At 41.8% G+C, this 24,694-nt stretch overlaps 2 protein-coding genes across 2 annotated transcripts; one reads left to right on the forward strand and one right to left on the reverse strand.

The window, feature by feature from the left end:
- Positions 1-7,503: 7,503 nt before the first annotated feature.
- On the forward strand, positions 7,504-9,623 carry il17a/f1 (interleukin 17a/f1; the record flags this gene model as incomplete). The annotated part of the gene is made up of 3 exons (XM_079555486.1): positions 7,504-7,614; positions 8,345-8,550; positions 9,383-9,623. Exons 1-3 carry the CDS (start codon positions 7,594-7,596, stop codon positions 9,621-9,623), a joined length of 468 nt encoding a protein of 155 aa, XP_079411612.1. The 5' UTR covers positions 7,504-7,593.
- A 2,117-nt stretch (positions 9,624-11,740) lies between these two features.
- LOC306961752 (stathmin-4-like) lies at positions 11,741-18,139 on the reverse strand. Its single transcript, XM_079554628.1, has 6 exons — positions 18,081-18,139; positions 15,362-15,394; positions 15,181-15,276; positions 13,625-13,830; positions 12,378-12,518; positions 11,741-12,294 (listed from the first exon to the last, which is right to left on the reverse strand). Exons 2-6 carry the CDS (start codon positions 15,372-15,374, stop codon positions 12,286-12,288), a joined length of 465 nt encoding a protein of 154 aa, XP_079410754.1. The 5' UTR covers positions 15,375-15,394; positions 18,081-18,139; the 3' UTR covers positions 11,741-12,285.
- Between the last annotated feature and the right edge of the window lie 6,555 nt (positions 18,140-24,694).

Consider the following 24,694-nt stretch of genomic DNA (forward strand, 5'->3'; position numbering starts at 1 on the left):
GCTGCACAAGTAAAATAAAATGAAAAGAGAAAAGCCAGATGAAAACAAAGGTCTAATCAGGCCCAGATTGTGCGTGTGGCTGCCTCATGTGAAGAGAGAGATTGTCCTCAGGCAGTCTCGATCCCACTTTCTTAAATTCAAAGGCAGGAGCTTCCGGAATGAGCTAAACCTCTGACAGCAAACATTATCAGGATCTCGCAAAAGCCCGTCAATAAAGCTCAACATTTCAATAACTGCTCTGGGTCCCGCAGTAAAAAAGAGAGATGGGAGGAAAAAAATAAAAGTTGCAAAAATACGACCAATGATTTCACTGAAACAGGTTCTCTTGCAAATATGTTTCCTCCAGAACTTCATCAGGGGTTTATCAGGAGCTCTACCCACACAACAAGTAATGCTCAGGACTGGTTGTTGTTACTGTTTGTTTTAAACTTCATTGGATGTCACTATTTATTCATTTATTTCATTTTTATCTGACCCCTAAAGGGTGAAAGGTGTGTTTTAGCTGCATGACTGCTTGGAGAAAGTGTTCGGGGAGTAGAATCAATTCCTCAATTTGACCATGAAATAAGTTACATTTCAGTGATTCAAACAATATATTACAATCTGAAGCTGTTTTTTTTTTTCTTGAAAAGTTTAAGCATTAGCAATCCCAGATTGACACCAATGCTTATGTTTTTGGCCAAGGATCAATCTGACTCTCACCAAGTCACTGATCCACAGCCAAATAAATAAAGCCCAAAGGGGAACTTCACTTTATTTCATGTCCCCGATGGTTCAATTAGTTTTGCAGCACAAGGTTACATAAAAACCAACATGAAAAATAAAGATGTATTCATTCACCAGTCCAACAAGATGCCGAAGTGCAAACCTTACAAAAACAGAGTAATTGGCAATTTTGTACAACAATAGAACAAGAGAAAACAACAACTTTTTCCCTCAAACAGAATTCGAGGCCTGTATACTCCTTTTATATTCAGAGTTTAGAGTAAAGATGGCTACAGGTATGAAGGAGTATTTGTATCTGTTTTTCCCCACCAATGGAGCCCTAAGCCTCGAACCAGAAGGCAAGTAACAGAAGTCACCATGAAGAGGATGAGCATCATTAGCCAGAATACTCAGAGCCTTCCGCGTCACCTGTCCAGAACACGGGTCAGAAAGTGGAGTCTGAGCAGCTCCCAGAATCTTAGCACTCAAATTTACAATTTTGCTGAGTGAGTTTTTCGCTTCGATGTTGAGATTTCCAAACCAACACATCATAGAAAATCCTAGCACTGACTGGACACAAGATTTATAAAACAGTCTCATTATGGTCCTGTCCACATGAAAGTAAGCCGGTTTCCGAAGGCAAAACAGATGCTGCTGCCCTTTCTTACACAGCTTATCTGTGTTGTCATTAAAGTTGAGCCTGTTGTCAATCAGCGTCCCCAAATATTTGTAAAACTGTGAACAGTTTGAACCTCTCTTTACTGCACCCAGTTGAATGTTTGATTGACCCCCGATGTGGCCCTCCATGCTGTTTACACTTCAATAGGCAGCTCTCGATGAAAACCGTTTTAACACGCTTACAACAATGGAAGTTGGGTTCAAGACGGAGCTGAACTAGATGGGAAAATTATTTAGATGTGGTTAAGATACGGTTTCTCTGTAGGTTAGAAATGTTCTCTAGAAGCCAGACTCATTGAAGGCACTTGTTGTCCACAGATTTTATTCTTGTTGTCAAAAGAATAAAATCTTTTGACACAATCTATTTTTGTAAATGTATCCCTCCAAATATCATTGCCCTACACCTTTTGACACACTTTCTGTTATCCAGGAGCGCTTCCTGCCGCTATATAAGGCGCTTGTGCAGAGGCGGCGGCTGTGCCTCTGATGTGGCGGCTTCTCGCCATCAGCGACTCTTTGTGACCCACTTTATATCGAGAATGTGCCACACTTTCTGTCAAAGGAGTCAGCACTTTTCAGTCTGAGCTGACGAGGCAAAACCATCACAGGAAGCTTGCACCTGCACCAGAGTTTCGCTGCTTTATTTACCAAGTTTGAACTCAAGATGGCGGTCAAGCGAAACGGTCCTCAACTTCATATGAAAATATACTTGGCTAAGATCCCCCGGAGACCGACTGCTTTGGTGTTTGCAGGGATTTACTGCCTTTTGCCAGTTTGGGCTGTGAAAGCAGAAAGCACTTTTGCATTGAACATTTTGCTATTTTGTCAAAACGCCCTTTGAGTTTAAGATGGTGGAGTCCAATCTAGAGCAAATCATGGAGATGTTTCCAAAAAAAAATGTATAAAGAAAAGCCATATGGGATTGAAAAGAAAGGCATTTGCAACCCATGTGTAAAAACATATATTGCATTTGCATAACTCGGTCTGTTGTTTATGGAAATGCAGCAGGCTCAGATTATTTGTGCAGCTCCTTCCTTCATGTGAAGAATCAGTCATAAGATAAGATCGGACTACATCGATCTCACAATAATGCCACTTGTTACATCAGCTCTCAAGAAACACTCAGGGGGCGCAAATAGACAGGAAATCGGCAATCATATAATAATAACGAGAGGCATCTGTCATCATGTGAATGTGATCCCACATTGTTAGATTCAAAGGCAGTGGCTTTCGTAATGAGCTAAACCTCTGACAGCAAACAGGGAACCTTGGTGTTAGGATGAAATCAGCAGACGTAACTTCCATAATCAGGATCTCGAAAAAGCCCATCAATGAAGCTCAACAGTCCTGACCACTTCGAAATCCTGCAGGAAATTTTTCATTCTTTTTCTTAGAGAGAGTTCAGGGGAGCTTTTACTCTATTTGGTCAAGACTTCATTGTAATGAATCCACCTAACTACCCACTACACTACCTACAAACATTTAAAGTGAGACACGGCAGGTGAATTAGAAATGCCAATACACTTTGAGATTTTCAATTGACGGTTTTTCTGATAGGCTGTTGGAATTGAAACCTCATTGTGATCTCTATTTACAAGCTGAAAAAATACATTTTATGGAAACAGCCTTTGAATTATCTTTATAAAATATGGATGAATGTTGGTGCAGTGAAGTGATGACAGATGTGATTGTGCAGCACCTGATGAAACCTTGCATATTATGGGAGCGGTTTTGTGCCTCGCTCTGTTGCGTCAGAAATAACAACTTTTTTTTTTTTCTTTTTTTTTTTTTAAATGATAACAAATAAAGGCGACATTTAAAAAAAAAAAAAAGAAAAAAAGAAATAACGACTTCATTACATTGATCCGTCACATCTTTCTAACATGTCGACGTCTGGAAGAGCTGGAATGTGAATCAGTGCAGGCAGTTAGCGGCGCTGGCTTTGCGGTTGTTTCCAAGAGCAGTCAGGGTGACGTCTCAGTTCCTGGACGTACGTCGGTTTGGTAACATTAGATCACAGACCACAGCAGCGTAAGGTACAGTCCCTGTGCCCTCATAAAAGGGTGTTTCCAAGTACCAACACAAGTACTGCTCCTAGAAAGACCATGCCATCTGAGTGGTTTCCGAAAACCAAAGCCATTCATCGATCTTATCTTTAAGATGCAAAGTCATGTGGTGCTTGTTAACCCTTGTGTTCTCCATTCTGCAGTTACGCTCGTGGTCCTTTTGTTTCTCTAATATTTCAGTCACAAAATATACATTTTCAATAAATTGGGGTTCTATCTTAGTGTAACTTCAGACTATTGGCCTGATACTACATTTTTGTGTTTTTTTATTTTATTTTGTAAGGGATAATGTATAGAGCGCTGGTCATTATCGGGAAAATAATTACCGAAAGGGCGAACCAGCAGTGGGGCTAGGCTCGTAGCTAGCTACTTATTGCTAGGCTAGCTACTTAGTTGAAGGTGCAGTTGGAGAGGAGGAATGGTGGTGAATCCCTGGTTAATATTTTATTCATAAGTGTAAATTTGCAAACAAAGCCCCTGTATTTTATGTTTTTCAAAAAGAACTTGATATGTATGTAAAAAGCATTGGGCCATGTACGAACAGAAAGGCTGCTAAAACCATTTAAATCTGGTCACAATACATGTAGATTTTTTTTGTTAATCCTTCCCCCTGGCAAGTTTAATGTATTTTGCAAAAATCACCTTATGTTTTTTATGGAATGTATGTGCAACATTTCAATAAAAAAAAAATCCCTGGGTAAGTTGAAAGTCGGACTCCTGTTAACTTCCCGAGCGATTCCCACAACTTCTCTCGCAGGGACAGGGTCAGACATAGCGTCCTCTACGACTACTTGCGGAGTGATATAAAAACTCCGTTGTCATTGGCAATGGAAGTTTCTCTAATATGCATTTGTCTGGTGTTTATAGAATGTCAGTTGTTTGTGTAACTTAGAGCTTTGTTTTTCCAAACAGCTGTTTGAGCCGTGCCATTTTGCTGTTTTCATCAGATGGACAAACAGCAAAGTGGCACGGTGGCACAGTGGTTAGCACTAATGCTTCACAGCTAAAAGGTCCCAAACTCAATTCCAGGCCTTTCTGTGTGGAGTTTGCATGTTCTCTCTGTGCCTGTTTCCTCCAGGTACTCCAGTTTCCCCTACCACTGAAAAACTGTACAATTATAATAGAAAATATACTATATATATACTATATTTAATATATGATAATATTTATAATGTGTCTGTATACAGGTGCTCATCAAATAATTAGAATATCATGAAAAAGTGCCTGTACTTCTGCTAATCAATTAATATGATATAGACTCATTACATGCAAAGTGACAAATGTCAAGCCTTTGTTATACTTGTGATGATTATGGGTCACAGTCCATTTTTTAAATATTCTAATTTTCTGATATTTTTATTTAGGGGTTTTTACAAGCTGTGAGTAATCAAAATGATAACAAATAAAGATTATGCATATGAAAACGAGATGATTCACCTCATGTGGATCCTGCAATAAAATGTTCATAAATAAATATGTTAGTTTAAGTTGCAACACAGAAGTAAATGCACTTTTTTCACGATATTCTAATTATATGATGAGCATCTGTATACAAAGCGTGTCCCATGTACCAACACACACACATACACACGCACGCACGCACGCACGCACACACACACACACACACACACACACACTCTTCGCCCCCTCGTCACGTCCAAATGCTTGCCGCTGCATTGCATCATTTGTTTTAAACAAGTTCAGACCGAGCCGAGACAACTTTAACAATTGCTTTAATTGATTAAATTAACATTATTGGTTTGATTCCCTCAAATAAGACTTATTTTCTATTAGATATGTGTTAGTATTAGTCCGGACTTGGATTAACGAAGACAAATTCCTTCATAGGAGAACCGTTTGGCACCTCGTTGAAATGCACCTTTAGTGGGTCATGATGGGTTGATCTCAGGGGTGATCCTTAATGTTGTGCAAAGTTGCTGAGAGGAGATGCACATCTGCAGCTCTAAACTGTTGATCAGATAAGAATCAAAGCAGGTCAATATAAAAGCGGCGGCGGCGGCGTGGGTCTCGCTTCACTCCACGCTTCCAAGACGTTCCACTATCAATGCGCTTACTCACAATACGACTGTAATTCAGGTCATGGCATCCGAAACAGAGCGCATGGAGGTGAGATTTAGTACTTTCTGAGACTCATTTACAGGGCTCTCCTTTTTAGTAGCAGTAGGATGTGGTGAGAATCACACATGGGAACATGGCTTATCTTGTTTGATCAAGATCAATGATCAACATTTCTTAGTATTGAAGATCTGACCGCAAAACCCAATTATCAAATGCAGAAAGTATGTCTTGGTTTTATTCCCGTCCTGTTACAACTATCACTTTGCAATATGGTCGGGTTTCTGGGATTTCCACAGATGTAAAAAGAAATCAAACAACAAAACAGGTAAGCGTAAAAAGGAATGGAGAAAACCCTGTTCCCTGTGGCACCCCAGTGTCGCTCTCCATAGTTTTAAGGCACGTCCCCCAGCCTAACAACGTACATAAGCAATAATGTAGGTAATTCAATTGAGAAAGAAATAGGCTGCTGGCTCTTCCTATATTGGTTTATTGGTCCCAGAAGCCAACTGCTCCAGACCCCCCCCCCAACCGCCCTGACCTGCACCATACCGCTCCTGTTAATGACATGTTAATGAAACGCCACGCCGGATTGTTGCCATGGGCTAATTTGCATCCGTTGTCCCACACGAACACACTCAAACACACTCTCATTCATCCTGGCCTATGTTTTTAGTGGTAGGGAAAACCTGAGTACCCGTAGGAAACCTATGCAGACACGGAGAGAACATGCAAACTCCGCACAGAAAGGCCCGATCCAGATTGGAATCGAACCCGGGACCTTCTAGCTGTAAAGCATGAGCGCTAACGGCTGCGCCCCCGTGTCAAATTGCACCTCATAGAAGAGGGGAGTCAATGTTGTGACCTGATGAGAAGTGTCTTCTTGGAAAAACTAAAGAAAAACATGTGGAATAGTCAGGTGTACAAGTCCCTTTTTCTGCCGGCGGTGTCTCATGAGTGTATAAAAAAGTGTCTGGGATGGAGCCGTTTCTAGGATAGTGGGGCATGAAGGCTCTTAGTTGGCCGAAATTGAGAGACAACCTATAGAACACAAGAAACTATAGGACTGGACGATATGGCAAAAAAAAAAAAAAAATCACTATTGGTTTTCTCACATCAATTTTAATTTTTCATAATACAGATAAATACACGTAGCTGATTCATGAACTTAGACACACCTTTTATAAAAACCTCAGCTCAAACAAAAATAAATGCTTTCCTCCAGTTTTATTCCCAAAAAAATCATTCTCATCCAGAATCCAAAACGAGGTGCTGTTTCTGCCAACGAAATGGCTGCACGGTGGCACTGAGAGTAGAGCGGGTCGTCTTGTTACCAGAGGGTCAGCGGTTCGAATCCCGCATTGTGTCATTGTGTCCTTGAGCAAGACATTTCACCCTCCTTGCCTCCAGTGTCTGCGTACACTGGTGTGTGAATGGGTGAGTGGTTCCTTAATATAAAGCGCTTTGAGTGCCTAAAGCTGGTAGAAAGGTGCTATATCAATGAGACCATTTGCAAGTCCCATGACAATTGTAGCGATTGCATTTTTTCCCAAAGTTTTTACAATTTGATTTGGTCAAATAGACTTTTTCATGACTGACCCTCTTTCCAGACTGGAAATCACTGCTCAAGAAAACGTCAGAAAACGGTGCTGGTCCAAATTGCATATTTCAGAAATGAGATGACAAGATATTCAAAGTCCCTTGAATTTGATTTTTTTCCAACATGACCCTAATACTCATAAAAAACCCCGTGAACCTGGGTGTGCACAGACTGTTTAATCTCGTCATACACAGTTCACGAAACGCTCAGATGTTTGACGAGTACATCAGAAAACGAGCATCATCTTTTGGTTTGCATTTCGTAAAAGTGGGTCAGCGACTGCGGTGTGTAGGCTCAAAGACAGCAAGGCACAAGAAAGGCCGTTACATCATCACAGGAAACGGTAACGTCAGGGCCTCTGAATAAAAGTGTGAGAGTCGCCACCACAACAGCAGAACGACCCCAGCCTCAAACTCCAGCTGAACCCAGGGAGCCCCGACAGACTCTACACACTTCACCAACTCCACCATGGATTCAACCTGCTGCAAGGTATGTTCACGAGCGAGAATGCAGGCTATGCACGGTTAAACTGTCCTGAAAACAACCTTTTTTAATTGATGAGTGAATCCAGTATGTCAATGTAAATCCATCTTTTTTAGATCAGGGGTCTTCAACATGGGTGTTTTTGAATTTGCACCTTAGCCTACATGCATCTATCCAAAGATAACATTTTGGAGAGATGCATAGTATTATCATATTATTTTGGTGAGATGCAAATGATCATATACAATTTCAATCGGAAGAGCAACACAATTCAGTACTCTGAGTGGAAGCAGGAAGCCCATCATTATGGGGGCATTGACCAAAAAAGGGGTGATGATCCCTATACCGTGACTCAGAAGCTGCAGGGTCGGGACCATTTGAATGTATTTATATGTTTATTAGCATTTTATAATGTCTCTTCTTAACAGCAGCTTGTCAAGACCAAGATAAATGTAACTGTTGCAGAATGGGGAAAATGTCTCAGGCTATACAACCATGCAACCTATGCTCATAAGGCCAATGCAAATGGGGCACCTAGACATCTGAGCACAGCAAGTTTGGATGACTACCTTAGGAGAATTTACTCAAAATTATTATGCCTATTACGCCTACTCTCAATCGTCTTCAACTCTAAAATAACCAAGCCTATGTCCAATCTATCTACTGTATTTTGCCATCAATCAACGTATTTCTGACAATCCGTTACCGTGACGATGCCATGTGCTGTGCTCCTCAGACGTCTTGTGCTCTCCTGCTGATGATGATGATGATGCTGTCTGCGACCAAAGGAGCGACCATCCTGAGAGAATGTCACAACTTCACAAACGAGTCGCACCCGGACCACAAGCACATCGTCCCCCTGCAGCTGGATCCCAGACATCTGACGCCAGTGACCTCCATTGTCCCGCTGAGCAACGACTCCATCTCCCCCTGGACCTGGGTGTAAGACTTGCTTTTGCTAATGATAACTTGGTCAGAGGTGCAGCAGCACGTGTTCGTAGGCTACCCCAGATTCATGCTAGTTCCGGCTAACGTCCTAGCTTGTAAGGGTTTCCTGTCCTGGTTTCATTTGTATATCCGTTAAAAAACCAAAACCAAAAACACGTCACCTTTGCAGAGGCAAGTCATGCAACGCCGATGTCGACCTAGCAAGACACGCGATTGATCCACGCTATCTCGTGTGCTAACAAGCTAATATCTGCGTCCTGGCTAAAAGTCATGGTCGACAAAAAAATAGCTATTGATCACTTACAAAATGTTAAAAATGAAATGAAGGTGCAAATATAAATCTGTATTTATGTGAATTTAATCATTTTAACACTGAAGCTAAAGGCTAATGCTAATCTGATCATTGGTGCATAATGGATGCTAAAATAACACCACAATCTGTTCTAATTAGCCTTAAAGCAGTCCGCTTTATAGACGCAAATCATCAATGGATGGATGGATGGATGGATGGATGGATGGATGGATGGATGGATGGATGGATGGATGGATGGATGGATGGATGGATAGATAGATAGATAGATAGATAGATAGATAGATAGATAGATAGATAGATAGATAGATAGATAGATAGATAGATAGATAGATAGATAGATAGATAATTGTCCATGCTGCCAGAATCCAGCCACATACAACATTTATGCTCTCACTGCTCTCACTCATCAAGTGTCTTTTCCATAGACACACAGATTGATTTGAATTTTAAAACGTGAAATAAATCTATTCCAAGCCACAGTGATTAACGTCCCTTTCCCTGTCCTGTCCACAGCGAGCACCGCGACACGTCCCTGTACGCCCCTATGTCCGAGGCGCGCTGTCTGCTGAAGGGCTGTTTGAACTCGGAGGGCGAGGAGGACCTGAGCCTGCAGTCCAAACCGATCTTCCGCCAAGTGCTGAATCTGCGAAGGGTGCGCTCCTCCTCGGGACCGTGCTATCACTACAGGCTGGAACAGCGCCTCGTAGCCGTGGGCTGCACCTGCGTCCGGAGCGAATTCATCGAACAACAGTGAGGACAGGGGGGGGCACACTCCACCACCAAAGGTCCCAGTTAAAAAAATATATATACATGCTTTGTTTGGAACTTTTATATTGAGGCAATGATTGATAAAACGTACGGTGTTGATGAAACCACCGATAAATTGACAGATACCCAGCGCTAGGCTCGACACCTCCCACTCCAAAAGTTTCATTGCTTAAAGCCTCTTGTGCTTTTATAGTTTGTTTAGAAGATATTTATGACCTGTTAATGATTGAGCAACTAACACTATAAAGGGATTTATTTATTTATTTATTTGTATGAAGAAAAGGGAACAAGTCAGGGGTGCCCATACAGCTGGGACATGGTACGGGTTGCAAGATCAATTTAAGTAATAACGGTGAAAAAAATGAATCATAATCGGCTTTATTTATTTAAAAGTTCAATAAGTTAAAACTTTAAGGACCTATACCTGACTTTTTTTCTTTTCTTTGCTAAGGGTAACATTCTTTTTGTATGTTTTGAAAGTAGCAATTTGTGGAAAAAATCTGCCTGATGTGTAAAGTTTGCATTGTATGATGATTTCAAATAGTCAATATGTGAATATTCCGTCACATTTTGACAGTGCCTTTAAAAAAAATCCTTTTGGAACTTTTTGTTAATATATAAAAAAAAGAAATATTTGTTAAATGACTATTGAAAATGTTGAGTGGAGAAATTGTCCCCATTATTGTGTTGGTTAGACATCGCTGAATTTTGCCTGCAAACTATTTCCATTCTATTGCCATTTTTATTTACACGTACATGTGGACACCAATTGCATTGTTACAGAGGGGGTTCCTTGTTTAGCCTCTGCAGTCCCCGCCTGCTCTGACCTTTTCAGATAAAAATATTTTTCTCACTCAAACATAACATATATATACTCGTACAACCTATTTATCATTCTATTTAAAGTAATTTATTCATATTTATTGCAAATATTTATACAGTGTATTTATATGAAAGATCTGTATTTGGAATAAAAAGCTGAAACAACTGTCATTATATTGTATTGTTTTATTATGAGTTTTGAAAATATACTATGATCTCTATACACAGTATTTATGCATCTGATTTCTCATTCTCCCAGCCCAGATCCACATCAAAGCAGCTCACAGACAGACAATAGGGAAAATGTCGATTAATTGCCATTTGAAAGTGACAAATAGAAACAAATGAGTTAATATTACATAAACGGTGTACTTTTATAGCTTGTAGATAAGAAATGGGATGTTATATTCCACTGAACATATGGACTGTCAGCATTAGGGAAGAATAAACAACATTTCACTGATAAAGCTGTTTTCACAAATAAATGTAAGAGTTTGTTAGTTCAAGATCAGTGTTTCTCAGCTGGTGAGTCAGGGCCCAAGTTTTAGACCTGAAACCTCATGATCAGGTGCACTTCATTTAAGAGCAGCACCCATCTCCTCATCTGGCCCATTGTACATGTTTTGGGGTGGATGTGGGAAAACCGGGGCACCCAGAGGAATCCCATCTCGACACAAGGGAAACTCTGGGAATCACTGCAACGAGGACAAACTGCAACATTTCAGCTTGAAATTCATGGTCATTGGTTTTGATGGTAGAGGTGGGGAGTATACAAGATAAAATTGGAAATTGCTGTTTGGAAGATTTGCAAATGTGGGGGGAAAAAAGAAGGGAAATGGTTGTTTTTTTTCTGCCTTTTTGTAAAAACTAACTTTTTACGGGACAAAGACATGCAATATCGAGTTGGTCTCCAATAACAAGAAAAAAGAGGAATAAATGTTAATAAAATGGAGAGGATAAACAAGGGAAAATAGGGAGAAGAAATGTTGGGGTAAAAATGTGGAAAGTGTTTTTTTTCTGCCCTTTTGTAGTCTGTTCAGGAAACACTTTTTGCGGGACAAAGAAATGCAATATCGAGTTGATCTGCAATATCAAGAAAAGTGGGAAAAAAGGGGAATAAATGCGGAAAAAAATGGGGAGGAAAAACAAGGGAAACTAGAGGACATTTTAAATAAAAAATAGGGAAAAATGGGGAGGAAAAATAGGGAAAAATTGGAAGAAAATGTTGAAAATTTTGGGGTAAAAATGTGGAAAGTGTTTTTTTTTGTCCTTTTGTAGTCTGTTCAGGGAAAGTAGCTTGTTGAGGGAGAAGGAAATGTAAATGAATATATTTGCAGGACATTTTTGCATATTTCTGATGGTTTGCAAACATATCGCTTCATCATCGGGGTCCTGGAGGTTCACCAGCTGAGAGCCACTGTTATATAAATGTTGTGTAAAATTGTTATGTAGTTCAGTCCAGTTTGGGTGTCTCGTGTGGGACAACGTTAGACCCGTTCTTCTCCTGTTTTCTGGGACTAACCGCCCTGGATGCCACGGTGTGACAGCCTGGAGTGACCGGAGGATGGGTCAGGAACATGAAGGACATACAGGGGTCCACATTATGTACACACTTCATCCACAGACATGGCACTGGCGGCACAGTAACGCCCCGCATGAGTCCTGCCTCCTTTTCAGGGCCGTCCTCCACGGAAACAAAGCCGCTGCAGCTGGGGGCGAATGTCAGCCCCAAACAAGCCTGAGCACAGCTTCACTAGTGCAACTGTCTCCTCATCAGCCTCCGAAATGGCTTCCAAGAATGTTCAGCTTGTGTTGTGATCAGGCCATCATGACACCTGCAAGGAGAGGGGGAAATCCGTCTTAGAAACATTTCCGTGGGGAAGCACACCCCCTCTCGAACCCACGACTGGACACTGACCTGAGGCTGCTCTTGTGAGGCGTTCAGGTGCGTGCTTCTGTGCGGGTGCTCCTGGCGTTCTTTGGTTAAGGCTTTCTGGGCCACCTCGCGCTCGTGCTCTCTGCGCTCGGCCAGGTGTTTCAGCAGCTCTGCCTCCTGGCACTAGAGGGAGACACACGCAGAAATCACATTAGCTAAAACAATCCTGGGAGAGCAAAGCATTGACCACATAGGCTTTATATTTTGGATCAGCTTATACTGAACCAATCTGTTACTCCAAACTAAAGCTACACTGTGTAACATATCTCCAGCCAAGCTTATTTCATCACTGATGTATTTTTTTGTCATTATTTAGGAACATTGCCTCAAAAAAACTATTTCAAAAAGTCTATTTGAGTGGAGCAGGACATCACTCGCTCAGTTTAAAACAATCTTTCTTCTTCATACTTATTTTTGATAACTGACTGACTACACAAAGAACATATTGGGACCGAGGTGAGCTGCTAAACATTAGAAGCACTTATGTTTCTACTTATATTTTAGTCTTAGGACAGTTTAGCTGCTCTCATGACATACTACATTCTGGAATATTTTACATGCATGATGCACTATCACAACAACAACTACTTTAACTACTCTCATACTTTAAAAGTATGAGATCCGACCTCTGAGCGCTCCAGCTGAATAAAGTTGTATGTAAACAGTTAGCTAAAAATGCTAACGTTATTGTTATATGAACGATTCAAAACATGCCAAACAATGTTGATGATTGGTATGGTTAACGTTTTATCATTAGCTGCACTTCTCCACTGGGGGCCGCCATTGCCATGTTCATCTCGTATCTGAACGCAAACCACTCTGATCATGTCCGAGTTTACATGTTGTAATAACCAGTTTGAGCGGTGTTCCAAGGTTTTTTTCCTGGTCAGATGTTTGAAATGTACCAGTTATCAGTTGCCTTGAATGCAGCTTTTGTCTGTGAAGTCCCAGCGCTTTTTATTTTTAATGTTTTGAGTTTTCTAAGCACCTGTCTAACTACTTTTTTAGAATTTCCTGACGAGTGATCTTCCAGACTCCTAAATTACTCTATATACTGAATGACAATGGTGTTTATAGAAGATGGTGTTAGGGATAGAAGATCCTCCTAACCCCCTTCCTGGAATAGGACCTTGCTATTCAACGACATGCTACTGTCAACAGCATTACTCTAGATGTCCATAAATAACATAGTTGCTGGTGCATCCATGTTTGTCGGATTAGGAGCGTACCTTTCTTCTCTCGTGTGCAGCCTCCAGCTTCTTCTGGATCTCCTCCAGCGAGGGTTTGGGCCGGGGCGGGGTCGTCACCCTGAGTTCTGGGCTCCCATCGAAGGAGGGGGGTTTGAGGATGACCTCGAAGGCTTGTCCACTGGAGCGTTTACTCAGCTCGATCACCTCCATGTCCCGGATACTGCACAGGTTCAGGTCCACCACGCCTGCGCGACAGCGGACAGAACAACAGCACTTATTAATGTCACTGGAGATGATTAGGAAGTGTTACTTTTAGAGTTAAATGTGTTGGAGGCTTTTCAGTTCCCCATAGACTTTCTATTGGATTTTGGCCAAATACTTTTTTCCTCACTGTATATGCAGGGACAAAAAACTGGATACAGCAGAGGATACAACCAGGTTAAGAGTTTTTAATGAATTTAGTTTCTGGAGCAAATCTTAAATAAATGAATAGCTACATTTCAACAATGGTACATTAGTGCCTGTCGCTTTCAGCAGGGACTTTACTGTCTTCTCAGGAGAAAAACTGTGAACAGTGGTCCTTTACAGCAGTGCTTCACTTTCTTCAAAAAGAAAGTGAAACTGAGAGGAATTTCATTATCAATGTCAAAGGAAAGCTTGTTTTCATTATGTTTTTCAGTAAAAGGTTTGATTTTGAGGGAATTTTAACTTCATTTTGAACACAACACACTATAAAATACTGAATAATCTTAGTTTAGTTGATAACTTTGTAATAACATTGGCAAGATCTTTGAGGTAGGGGGTACTCAGAGTATAAATGAATAAGTCAAGGGGTACACGAGACAAAAAAGGTGGGGAACCACAGCTTCACATCACTGGAACAATCTCCCATAAGTCTTACACATTTGAGCCTTTTTACACTTCATGCCAGTCTGAACTGAACTGAACTGAAACTGGACCACGTAATAGCTTAGTGTATAAGTTAACTGTATGATGAAACAGAATTCTTATATGATCAGAAAGGCAGGGTTAAGATTCAATGTTCAATCCTTCCAATTCATTCTTGCCTTCACAGCCTCACAACAACAACAATAGGACCACGGTTCAGAGTTTCACCCCAGTTTACAACAAGGGCCACACTCCAAAAAATATATATCTAGGTTAGTTTAAATGTCTAAAGCATTTGAGCATAATAATTTCAATTTGAGTTGTTTTGACTAGTTAAGCTTTGACCTAGATTATTTGACTTTTCTGAGATTTTTCAATACATTTCATCTTTATTTCAGGCTAATTTATTTGCCGATGTGGTAAGAACATTGCACTTGTCCCATTGGCAGTTTTACTTTCTTATTTCAAGCTCGAGACTTAAGAACCAGTAGAAAATGTCCTCAAACTGGCAAAGTAAACTTGGTCCGACCAGAAAAAATGAATCTAAATGAGTGAAAACCGCTCAAAACAAGATCAATATTCTCAATTCAAGTGATATAAACTCAGGCATGATGTTTAGTTTATATTTATTTCCACCTTACTGTAAAAACCAGAGGCAGATGATCAATTTGGTCGATATTGTCTGACAATGAGGTGCAGAACCTTACCATCCGTCTTGTCTCTGGGAGGGTCTTTGGGCTGAGGCAGGACGCAGGAGCAGAATAGAGACACCAGAGGGAGCTCTCGCAACTTCTCTCTGTAGGCTGCAACACAAAGGAGCCACTGGTGAGGATTTACTGCATATGTGATTGTTTATGTGATTATTTGACTGGAGTGTGGAGCGCTTACCTGTTAGAGTCATGGTGCTGGCGGCTGCTGCTCCTATAGGACAGACAAACAATCACAGGTTAGTGGCGGGTTTTCAATCACAGCAGTGAAAACAAAGATATAAGCAACAGCTGAAAATGTGAGAGTTAATGATTTAAAAAAAAAAGTTCCTTGGATGTGTGAAAATAAAAAAAGAATAGTGAATAGTTTTGGTATGAAAGCGTGATCCTTTTTGAAGTGGAGGACGGGTTAAAATTCTATGGTCACTATGGTAACCGTGAAAATGCTGATTGTGGTGACAATACATCAACATGGGCGTGTTGTACGGCAGGTAAAACAAACAACAACACTGTGAAGATGTTGAAGTTTTTGTTTCATGTGAATAGACCCTATATTTTCAGAGAATAACCACAAAACAGGTCTAAACATCTATGTTTTAGCAGTTAAAGGGGAAACTACATTCATCATTGACGAGGGGAGACAATACAGGCAGGTTTTGGGCCTGATCTTCACAATAACATGTTTAATTATTTCACTGATTCTATGTTTCTCTCACTTTGGTGCGACAATATCTCCACATCAGTATCACCTACAGACTTGGACTTAACAATGTTTTGATATTTTTTTTTCTAATATTGATCTCCTTGCCTGATTTTGTGAGTTTAAAAAAAAAAAGTTATCCAAAATCCCCTCTGAAAAAGTATTTGTCAAAAATGTCAACAAAATAAAAGCATGTTTAAACCTGGCTCGATCCATTATTTGGATTTTGACGTGAAAAACATGGGACATTTTTTGCATTTTTTGGCATAAAAGGCCTTATTTTTTACATGAAAACCTATAATGACATTCATGTGACCTCATAACCCTCCAAAGAGCACTTTTAAGCCTTCGTAAATGTTGCAACAATAGATGATGACGGCTTAAAGATGCACTATGCAACTTTGCATATAAAGCAAAAGTTAATGTTTGTGCATATTTGACCTCTCAGTCCCCTAGTGGCCACTTGGTTTTTGTTTGCATAGTACCTTTACTTACCATCCCGGTGGCCACTAAGATGCTCCATGATTGTATTTTAGGATTTCTGGTAGGTTTTCCCAATTGATTGAACAGTCTCCGTGGTTACGCATACATTCCATTCCGAGAACAGAAATGCCAGAAATTCTAAAAAATAAAAAAAAACTGAAAATTGAACCTGAAGCATCATAGGAGCCACCATGATGGAAATGAATGGCGCCAAGCTAACCACCCATACTTTTTTTTTTTTTTACATACAAAGTTGCATAGAGCACCTTTAAGCCTTTAAGTCATCAAGTATTGTTGCAACCTTTTAACTACCAAGGCTTAAGTGTTTTTGCACTAGCTGCGTCCTGACCCCAAGACCAAGCCTCTGCGGCCGACCAATCACATGAGCAATCCCACACCGGCCAATCAGAGCAGGCCTGTGACTCCCTCCATGGATTATTCAATCACAATGCACACGGGTTTGACATTTATTGACTTCTCTGTTCTGGATATTTCTTAAAAAGGACAACATAGTCTTTCATTCTCAAAGCAAGCTCTCAATGAGCCTTTTTGCTTCCAGTTTCCAAAATATAACCAGCTACTCTCTCTTTCCGCTGATTTGGGATCTCTGTAATGATAATATGCATCGGCTAAAGATTCAATTGATCCACAGTGCTAACTTGTCTGAAGCTGTGCACCCTCGAAGTGAAAAGGGGGTCGATAAGTTGCATTCTTGATCTATAGAGACTCTACAAAGTTGCACAAACTTAATCATTTGTCAGGAATCAGGTCCAAAAATGTGTTGCGATATTAATCCTAGTGAAGTCAAAAGATATGTGTGTAAAAATACAACCACTAGAGTTAAAAAGGACAGGAACATAGAATCTGCAACTTAGCTCCAGCCCTTTTTTCCAGTAGCTCCCCACAGGTTTCAAAATTTCTACATAGGTGCTCTTAGTCTTATTTCACATGCATTTCCTTTTTGTTCTGCACACACCAAACCCCTAAGCAAGTATAGTCCATTACTGAGAGCAAACTTTCTTTAATTGTGTTATAACAACTGCTCAGGGGCGACTCCGCCTTTAACTCATCTTTTCAGTAAGTGTCCTCAAAGCACAAGCTCCCTGCTGGGTTTTTTTTATGAAGTAAAACAAGCTCACGGATGGGGGGGGAAAAGAAGTTTGGAGACCCCTGAATTAACCGCATTTACAACGCGCAGAGGAGGGAGCGCTTCCCTGTGTGGATGATGTCACTGTTCCAGCTGTGCACGCAGAAACAAAAAAAGCACACTCAAGTCCTGCCGATCCTGGGTTCGACTTTCTCAAGCTTTCTGACCAATATTGCAAATGCTATACTAGATTTGCAATCAACTAGACGGTTTAAACGAGCTTTTAGACACAACAAATCCCGATAGAGATAGGAATATTAAGTTCTCTGCAGAGGACATCACATTCCCCATATAATAACAGCCTTTGGGGACCATTCGAGTTGTCATTTCGATTCAGTTGCAATTCTTTTCCTGAATGCTTAAAACAAGTTAGACAATATTGTTTTTGGAAGCACCTTTGGAACAAGCAAAACCAGCACCCACCTCAAGGGATTTAACTGTGTAAAGACAATAAAAGGGGTGAAATGGTAAACATGAATTGAAGCAAAAGCAATGGCCACCAAAAGGTACATGCACAAAGTGAGAATCGACATGGTTAAACTGGTAATAAAGCATCAAAGGTGTACTCACCCTGCTGCACTGCTTTCTCCTCTCGTGGATGCGCGTCTGCTGCAGCTCCTCAAAGCTCCTCTACAACATGACATCACCACGGAGCCCTGCCATTGGCCGGCGCGCACGCTGGCTGCTGATTGGTTAAGGAGGAGAGAGGCAGAGAGGGAGAGAGAGAGAGAGATGAGGCGCACTGACGGAGGGAGATGCTGTCGGGAAGCGGTGACATCATGGTGTGAAAAGTGCAGCGAAGGGCAAGGGGGCAAAACAATGATGGTGGTGAGGTGCGGGCCGCAGTGTCGGTGGAAGGAGGGGGGTAAACGGTGGCAGCGAGTCAAGTGTAGCGCTTTTCAATGGCGTTTTAGAATCAGAATTGGGGGGTCTTGTGATCAGGTTCAATCGTGCAACATGAAACATATAACTTATTGACATTGACTTAGAACAACAGCGTTAGTGTTTTCACAGATGCGCAGGTGCATTAAGTGTTAGCAGCAGATGAGTGTGGACATATCATAGTGCAATAGAGCAGTGCAAATGGCTGATATTAATGTTCATGAGTCTGGCGGAGGGGAAAAAACTGTTCATGTGGCGGGAGGTACAGGTGGTATGGACCATAGCCTCCTGCCTGAGGGGAGAGGAGTGAATAATCCGTGTCCAGGGTGAGAAGGGTCAGCTGTGATCCGACCCACACGCCCCCAGGTCCTGGAGGTGAACTGGTCCTGGAGATGTTGGGAGCCTACAGCCAATCACCCTCTCAGCTGCACGCACAATGCACTGTAGTTGATGTTTGTCTGGGTCTTTAGTGCCGGGGGTGATGGAGGAGCTGAGGATGGACTCGATGATGGCCGTGTAGAACTGCACCAGCATCAGTTTCCTCAGCTGCCAGATCACGCGCCTTGCCTTCTTTGAGTGGTAAACAAAACAGATGCATTATTGCAAATAGACTATAGAATAAAAAAAGATCCATTTGAGCCAAAATCTCAAAACAAAAACAAAAAATGCAAATTTGCCGAATCTGCATGTTTTAGGAAAAGAAACCCGCCTGGACTCAGGGAGAGCATGCACACTCTGCAGAGAACCTCAGTGTTCTGTTAGCTCCATGATGCTATTGTTGAAACTGTACTTTTGTGAAGCGGTTGAATCAATATCGTGGGATTAAGATTTGTTTGTCTTTGTTTAATATTAGTAAGACTTTCGCTGAGGAGATTGCAGTGCACCCTCATAAGTGGGACATTTTACGCCCTTCTCACTTCATGGTTCCCCTGTTTCTAGAAGTAGGTGCTTTAGTCGTGTAGGTGCTGCTCTCTTCGTGCAGAAATGCCAAGACTAAATTTACCAGTTTACTCATCGCGCCTGTGCCCAGTCACGTCTCCGCTCACAGCCCGCCCGTCTGTCTGTCAGCCCGGGTCCGTGGGTGGAAGCAGCCTGCACACATGGCACGAGCTTCTGCAAAGATTACAGAACAATCCGTGCATCAGACAGACTCAAAATTAGGTTATACAGTATTTAAAGTGAGTAAATAAAGTAAGTACTTTAAAGCTGCCTTTAATGTGAATGAATACATTTGTTGCACAATGATCTACTTTTTTTTGCAACTTTAAGAAATGAGAGATGGACAGAAATATCCGAATGCAAAATTCTCAATGACACTCATCATAATTATTATTTAAATGAATCATGGTCCATTATATCCTTCAATATGCCTGCACATAGGACACTTCCTCCCGCTCGGCACCAGGCCACAGAGACATGGTCCCTCTTGCGCGCCAAGCTTCCCGGGAGCCTCCTCCCAATGGGACATGCCCAGATCAGGGGACCAGGAGGTATCCGAAACAGATGCCCGGGTGACCTCAGCTGCTCCTTTCAATGTGAAGGAGCAGCGGCTCAACTCTGAGCTCACTCCAGGTAACTGAGCTCCTCACTCTATCTCGAAGGGTGCGCCCAGCCACCCCGTGAAAGAAACTCATTTCGGCCTCCTGTATCCGTGATCTTGTCCTTTCAATCATTACCCAGATCTCATGACTGTAGGTGTGAGTAGGAGCGTAGATCGACCGGTAAATCGAGAGCTTTGCCCCCGACTCATCTCCTTCTTTACCACAACAGTCTGATACAGCCTTGTTCTGCTAAATAGTCCCATTCAAACCAAGTACAAGATTCAGAGATGGTCAGTTTGATACAGCAGCATCGAAAATGGGCCAAATGCAGAGGACAACTTTCCCGACTGGAAACATAAATAATTTTGTTGGTCTTGCAGTGTGATGAAAAATATGTGGCTGTTAACAGACCTTGACACTAATGCAATGGATCTGTGTATACAACCTTCACATGGGGTTCACTCCAACTCCCATGATGCATTGGGCAGAACACTGTGTTCCTCGGCAATGGCCCGGTGATGTAATGCTGCTGCAGTAACAAGGTGAGAGAGAGATTGATGCTCCCAAACATCACCAAGGAGAAACCTCCACATCCACACAATGATGTCACCGGCAGCCAATCAGGAGCGGGAGAGTGCTGGGGTAATGGGGGGAGGGGGAGAGCAGCAGCAGCAGCAGCAGCAGCAGCAGCAGTGGTTGTGGTGGTGAGTGCAGCATCTTCACAGCATTAACTAATAAATAGATAGATGGAGGCTGATGTCAGGGAGCTCTGTAGTGAGCGTGACTCCCGTATTGCGGCCTGGAGCGCAGGGGGCGGGGCTGTTGCTGATGTTCCTGGCAGCCATGACATCATTTCTGAGTACGGATGATGTCATTGGCCTGAAAGATCCCAAAGCGATGGAAACACTGGGTATGACGACAGGGAGATGGGAGTCACACCTATTTAAGTTGTGTTCGCGTTCTAGATTTTGATTATGTGAGGCCAAGACACGTCTTTTTGAGAGTGTGAAAATCCACAAATGTTTAACACGACCATTATTTGTGAGGGGTAAGGCGCCTAAACTTGACATATTCTTCTTTAGGCTGAGAGCCCTTTCTACTAACCAACACCACTCAAATGCTTTTTTGAATTGTCCCCACTTTTGGATGAAAAAAACAACTCAACCTTCATATTTTCTGACAAAGATGTTGAAGTTTTTGATTCATTTGCATTGTGACAGTTACCACCATAGACTTACTATGTTGTGATGTCACGTGAACGCAACCTATTCTGAAATATACGTATGTCTAGAAGAGCATCGGCATGACTGTCCCATCAGAAAGTTCTCAGAAAACTAAATCTGCTTTATGTTTGTTTGTCAGGATGCTCATAGTTTGTCGTCATACAAATATGTTAAAATAAAACCTGTTAACTCAATCTTTAAGGATTGCAGTATGTAGTTTAGTCCTGTTTTGTTTTCCTGTTCCATTTTTGGCCAGTACATTACATGGGTGTGGCGATGTGTTTGTGTGAAGACAGAAATGAGCCTATACTGTATGCTCATGAACAATCACACTAAAAAAACAAATCAATGTCTTCCACAGATCAATGGTCGAGGAGTGTTGACAGACACGGCAGGATCTGTATCAGTGGTTCTCAATTTCTCATAGCCATGACCCTCAGTATAACGACCCGGCACAGTTGGTAGGGTGGGTCGTCTCATGATCGGAAGGTCGGGGGTTCGAATTCCAGGTGCACACTGTCGTTGTGTCCTTGGGCAAGACACTTCACCCACCTTGCCTCCAGTGTCTGCGTACATCGGTGGATGAATGAGGGAGTGAATGGGTTACTGGTTATAGGTGGGAAAGTGCTATATAAGTTGAAACCATTTACTAACCCTCTCACCGGGCACATTATCTACAATCATTTTAATTTTTAGTCTCAAGACAAAAATATTGTTTAATTTCAGTTAAGATTGATGCAAATAATGGACTAGTGAACAAAAATGCAGTTATATTTAGTCAACCTAATCTCAATTTAACTTTACGGTTGTAATATTTAATGTAATCATATTTAATCAAGGTCCACAGCTCCACGTTTGTTCTACAACATGGACAAAGCACAGAAATGTGCCTTTGGCTGTGAATTTAAATGACATGAGGCTTTTTCAACTGTGTCACAAAAGTTTGCATATTTTTAGTCCCTTGATTTCATTTTTGTTGTTGTTTTGACTCAGGATGAATCAAAAGATAATTAATGCTTTATTTGTCTTTGTACAGTTGTAGTACAACAAAATTGCATTCAGCTGTTGGGTTACTCCTGAGCTGCTGTGCACTGCCGTTTTGGGCCAACCGGATCAACATGTAAGTCGGGGAAACCGGAGCACTGCCTTCAGCGCTCCTCTAAAACAGTGCACCGCCTCATGGGTTTGTCCCTGTTTCAGAGCGTGGTGTCCTGCACTGATCAGCTCCTCCACCTCATCCTTCCTCTTCCTTCCCTCCACCCCACAACACTCTTTCACCATCTTCTTCACATTTGTCCTTTTTTTGTTTCCTGTAGCTCCTCTTGTGACGCCTCCACTGTGCTGCAGGTGTGGGGGACTCTTGGTGCCTCTTCATTGTTTCAGAAGAAGAAGTGTGTAGGTCTCAAAGGCCTTAACTTTGTTTGTTTACTTTTAAAAACATGGGTCCTTCACGGCTTGTACGGACTCTCTGTTGTAAAAAATCCACTGAACCTCCACAAAAACACAGCAAAGATGTACAAAAGTATCCAGTAAAACAATGTGCAACACTGAAACTACACATGCAGTTTGCAGAAAAAAGGCCAAATAAACTAAAAATGCAGCTGTACCAAAAGAGAGGGAGTTTGCTGCTTGTTTACACGCCGCATTAACTATTGATTAATCGCAAAGTAGTCTTGCACACTCCTGTTTCTTGAGCACAAGTTATGTCGATGTAGTCCAACGCATTTTTATTCTATTTTATTCGACTGACTCGCGTCTTTCACAAATGAATTTAAGGAGCAATACTTTTGAATTATCGATTGCACTTAATAATTGCACAGCAGTGGAATAAATGAGTAAACATCGTGTCTGTATGCTGTGGCGTGAGCTACCTCGAGATGAAACTCCGCTCACTTGTGCTGGAGGAGGAGAGCGATGGGAGGGAGGGCGCTGTGGAGTGGGCAGTGTGAGCAGATGAGTCAGAGCTGAAGCCTCCGCCGCCGCGCGCTGCATGTGGAGGCTCTCATTCATTCTTTCAGATCCTACTGCACAAACACAGTCCTCTCACACAGTTTCATAATTCAGGTAAACATCAATCTGATAAATAAATACTTACCCACTGGCTCTGCAATAAGTATTCTCGCCTCGAAGTGAGAAGGTACCAGGTTTGAATCCCAAACTCCATGAGCCTGACAGTGTGGAGTATCCATGTTCTCCCCAGTGTGTGACGGGTTTATTCTGGGTGCTCCATGAACCTATAACATGCACAATTTAGGCTGAAACCTCATAGCACGGTTTTCAGAATGCTCCTCTGTTCATTCCATAGCGGTGGCTGGTCAAACCCATCTCAAGGACTTAAGACGGATCGCCGGGTGCTGCACTTCAGTCACCCACTGCTCCTCACAGGGTTCCCCCCGTGGATGGAAGGATGCAGGTTGGTAGAAAAATGCATAAAGGAAAATGATACAAGGAGGTCATCTGAAATTATAATGCAAGGATATTACAATAGTACTTGGTCACCCATCCAAGCAATTGATATCAGGTTTTCCAATCACCTTCATGGCCTCAGGTGTATTTAAAGCACAGAAGTATGCCGACTGTCTCTACGAACATCTGTGAAGGGATGGGTCTCAGCGTGGCACTGTCATGCCACCGGTGCAATAACTCCAGTCGCGAAATTTCTTTGAAAGTAAATATTCTGAAGTCACAAAGACAACTGGATGCAGTGATGTAAAGCACGACTCCACTCCAGACTCTAGAGCGGAGGTTCTCAACTGGAATGCTGTCAGGACCCACCACAATTCTAAAATGGCAAACTCAAATAAGAATTGAATTTCTAATGAATCAAGTGAAATACAGTACTTTCCCAACAAATGAACACTGAATAAACCTATAAAGCGGAAATTATGACCAAAACAACAGTCATCTTGACAAATTCTGATGTTTCTATACATTTATGGAGGAAAAATTGACGCAATCCTCTTTTGGGTCCTGACCCACCAGTTGAGAACCACCGCTATAGAGAACATGTCTCCACTGCTCTGTCCAGTGAGACATGTTTTCTAGAGTCTGGAGTGACGAATCGGTTTGGCTGTTGCCAGGAAATTGATACTTTCCAGTTAATTTGTGTAAAACTTGGTTGTTTTTTATTCACTTGTTTTTTGTGAAGTACTTTGTGATTTTATCTGCGAAACATCCTACACGTCTATAAAGTTGTCTGACTGCACTGTGCCAAGTGTAAAATTTAGCAAAGGGGGAAAATGGTGTGTTGTTTTTCAGGAGTTGGGCTTTGCTTCCAGGGAAAAGATCTCTGAATCATCAATACCAAGAGATTTTGGACAACATGGGAGTGCACCGACACACAAAGCCAGGTCCATAAAGACATGAATGAGAGAGAGTTTGGTGTGGGTGAACTTGATTGGCCCAGAGAGTCCTAACCTCAGCCTCATAGAACGCCTATGGGATGAACTAGAGCCAGGCCTTCTCCAACATCAGTGTATGGCCTCACATATGCTTCAGGAAGAACACTCTCCTAAACCTTGTGGACAGCCTTCCCAGA

This window comes from Gobius niger, assembly GCF_951799975.1.
Source record: "Gobius niger genome assembly, chromosome: 4".
NCBI lineage: Eukaryota > Metazoa > Chordata > Actinopteri > Gobiiformes > Gobiidae > Gobius > Gobius niger.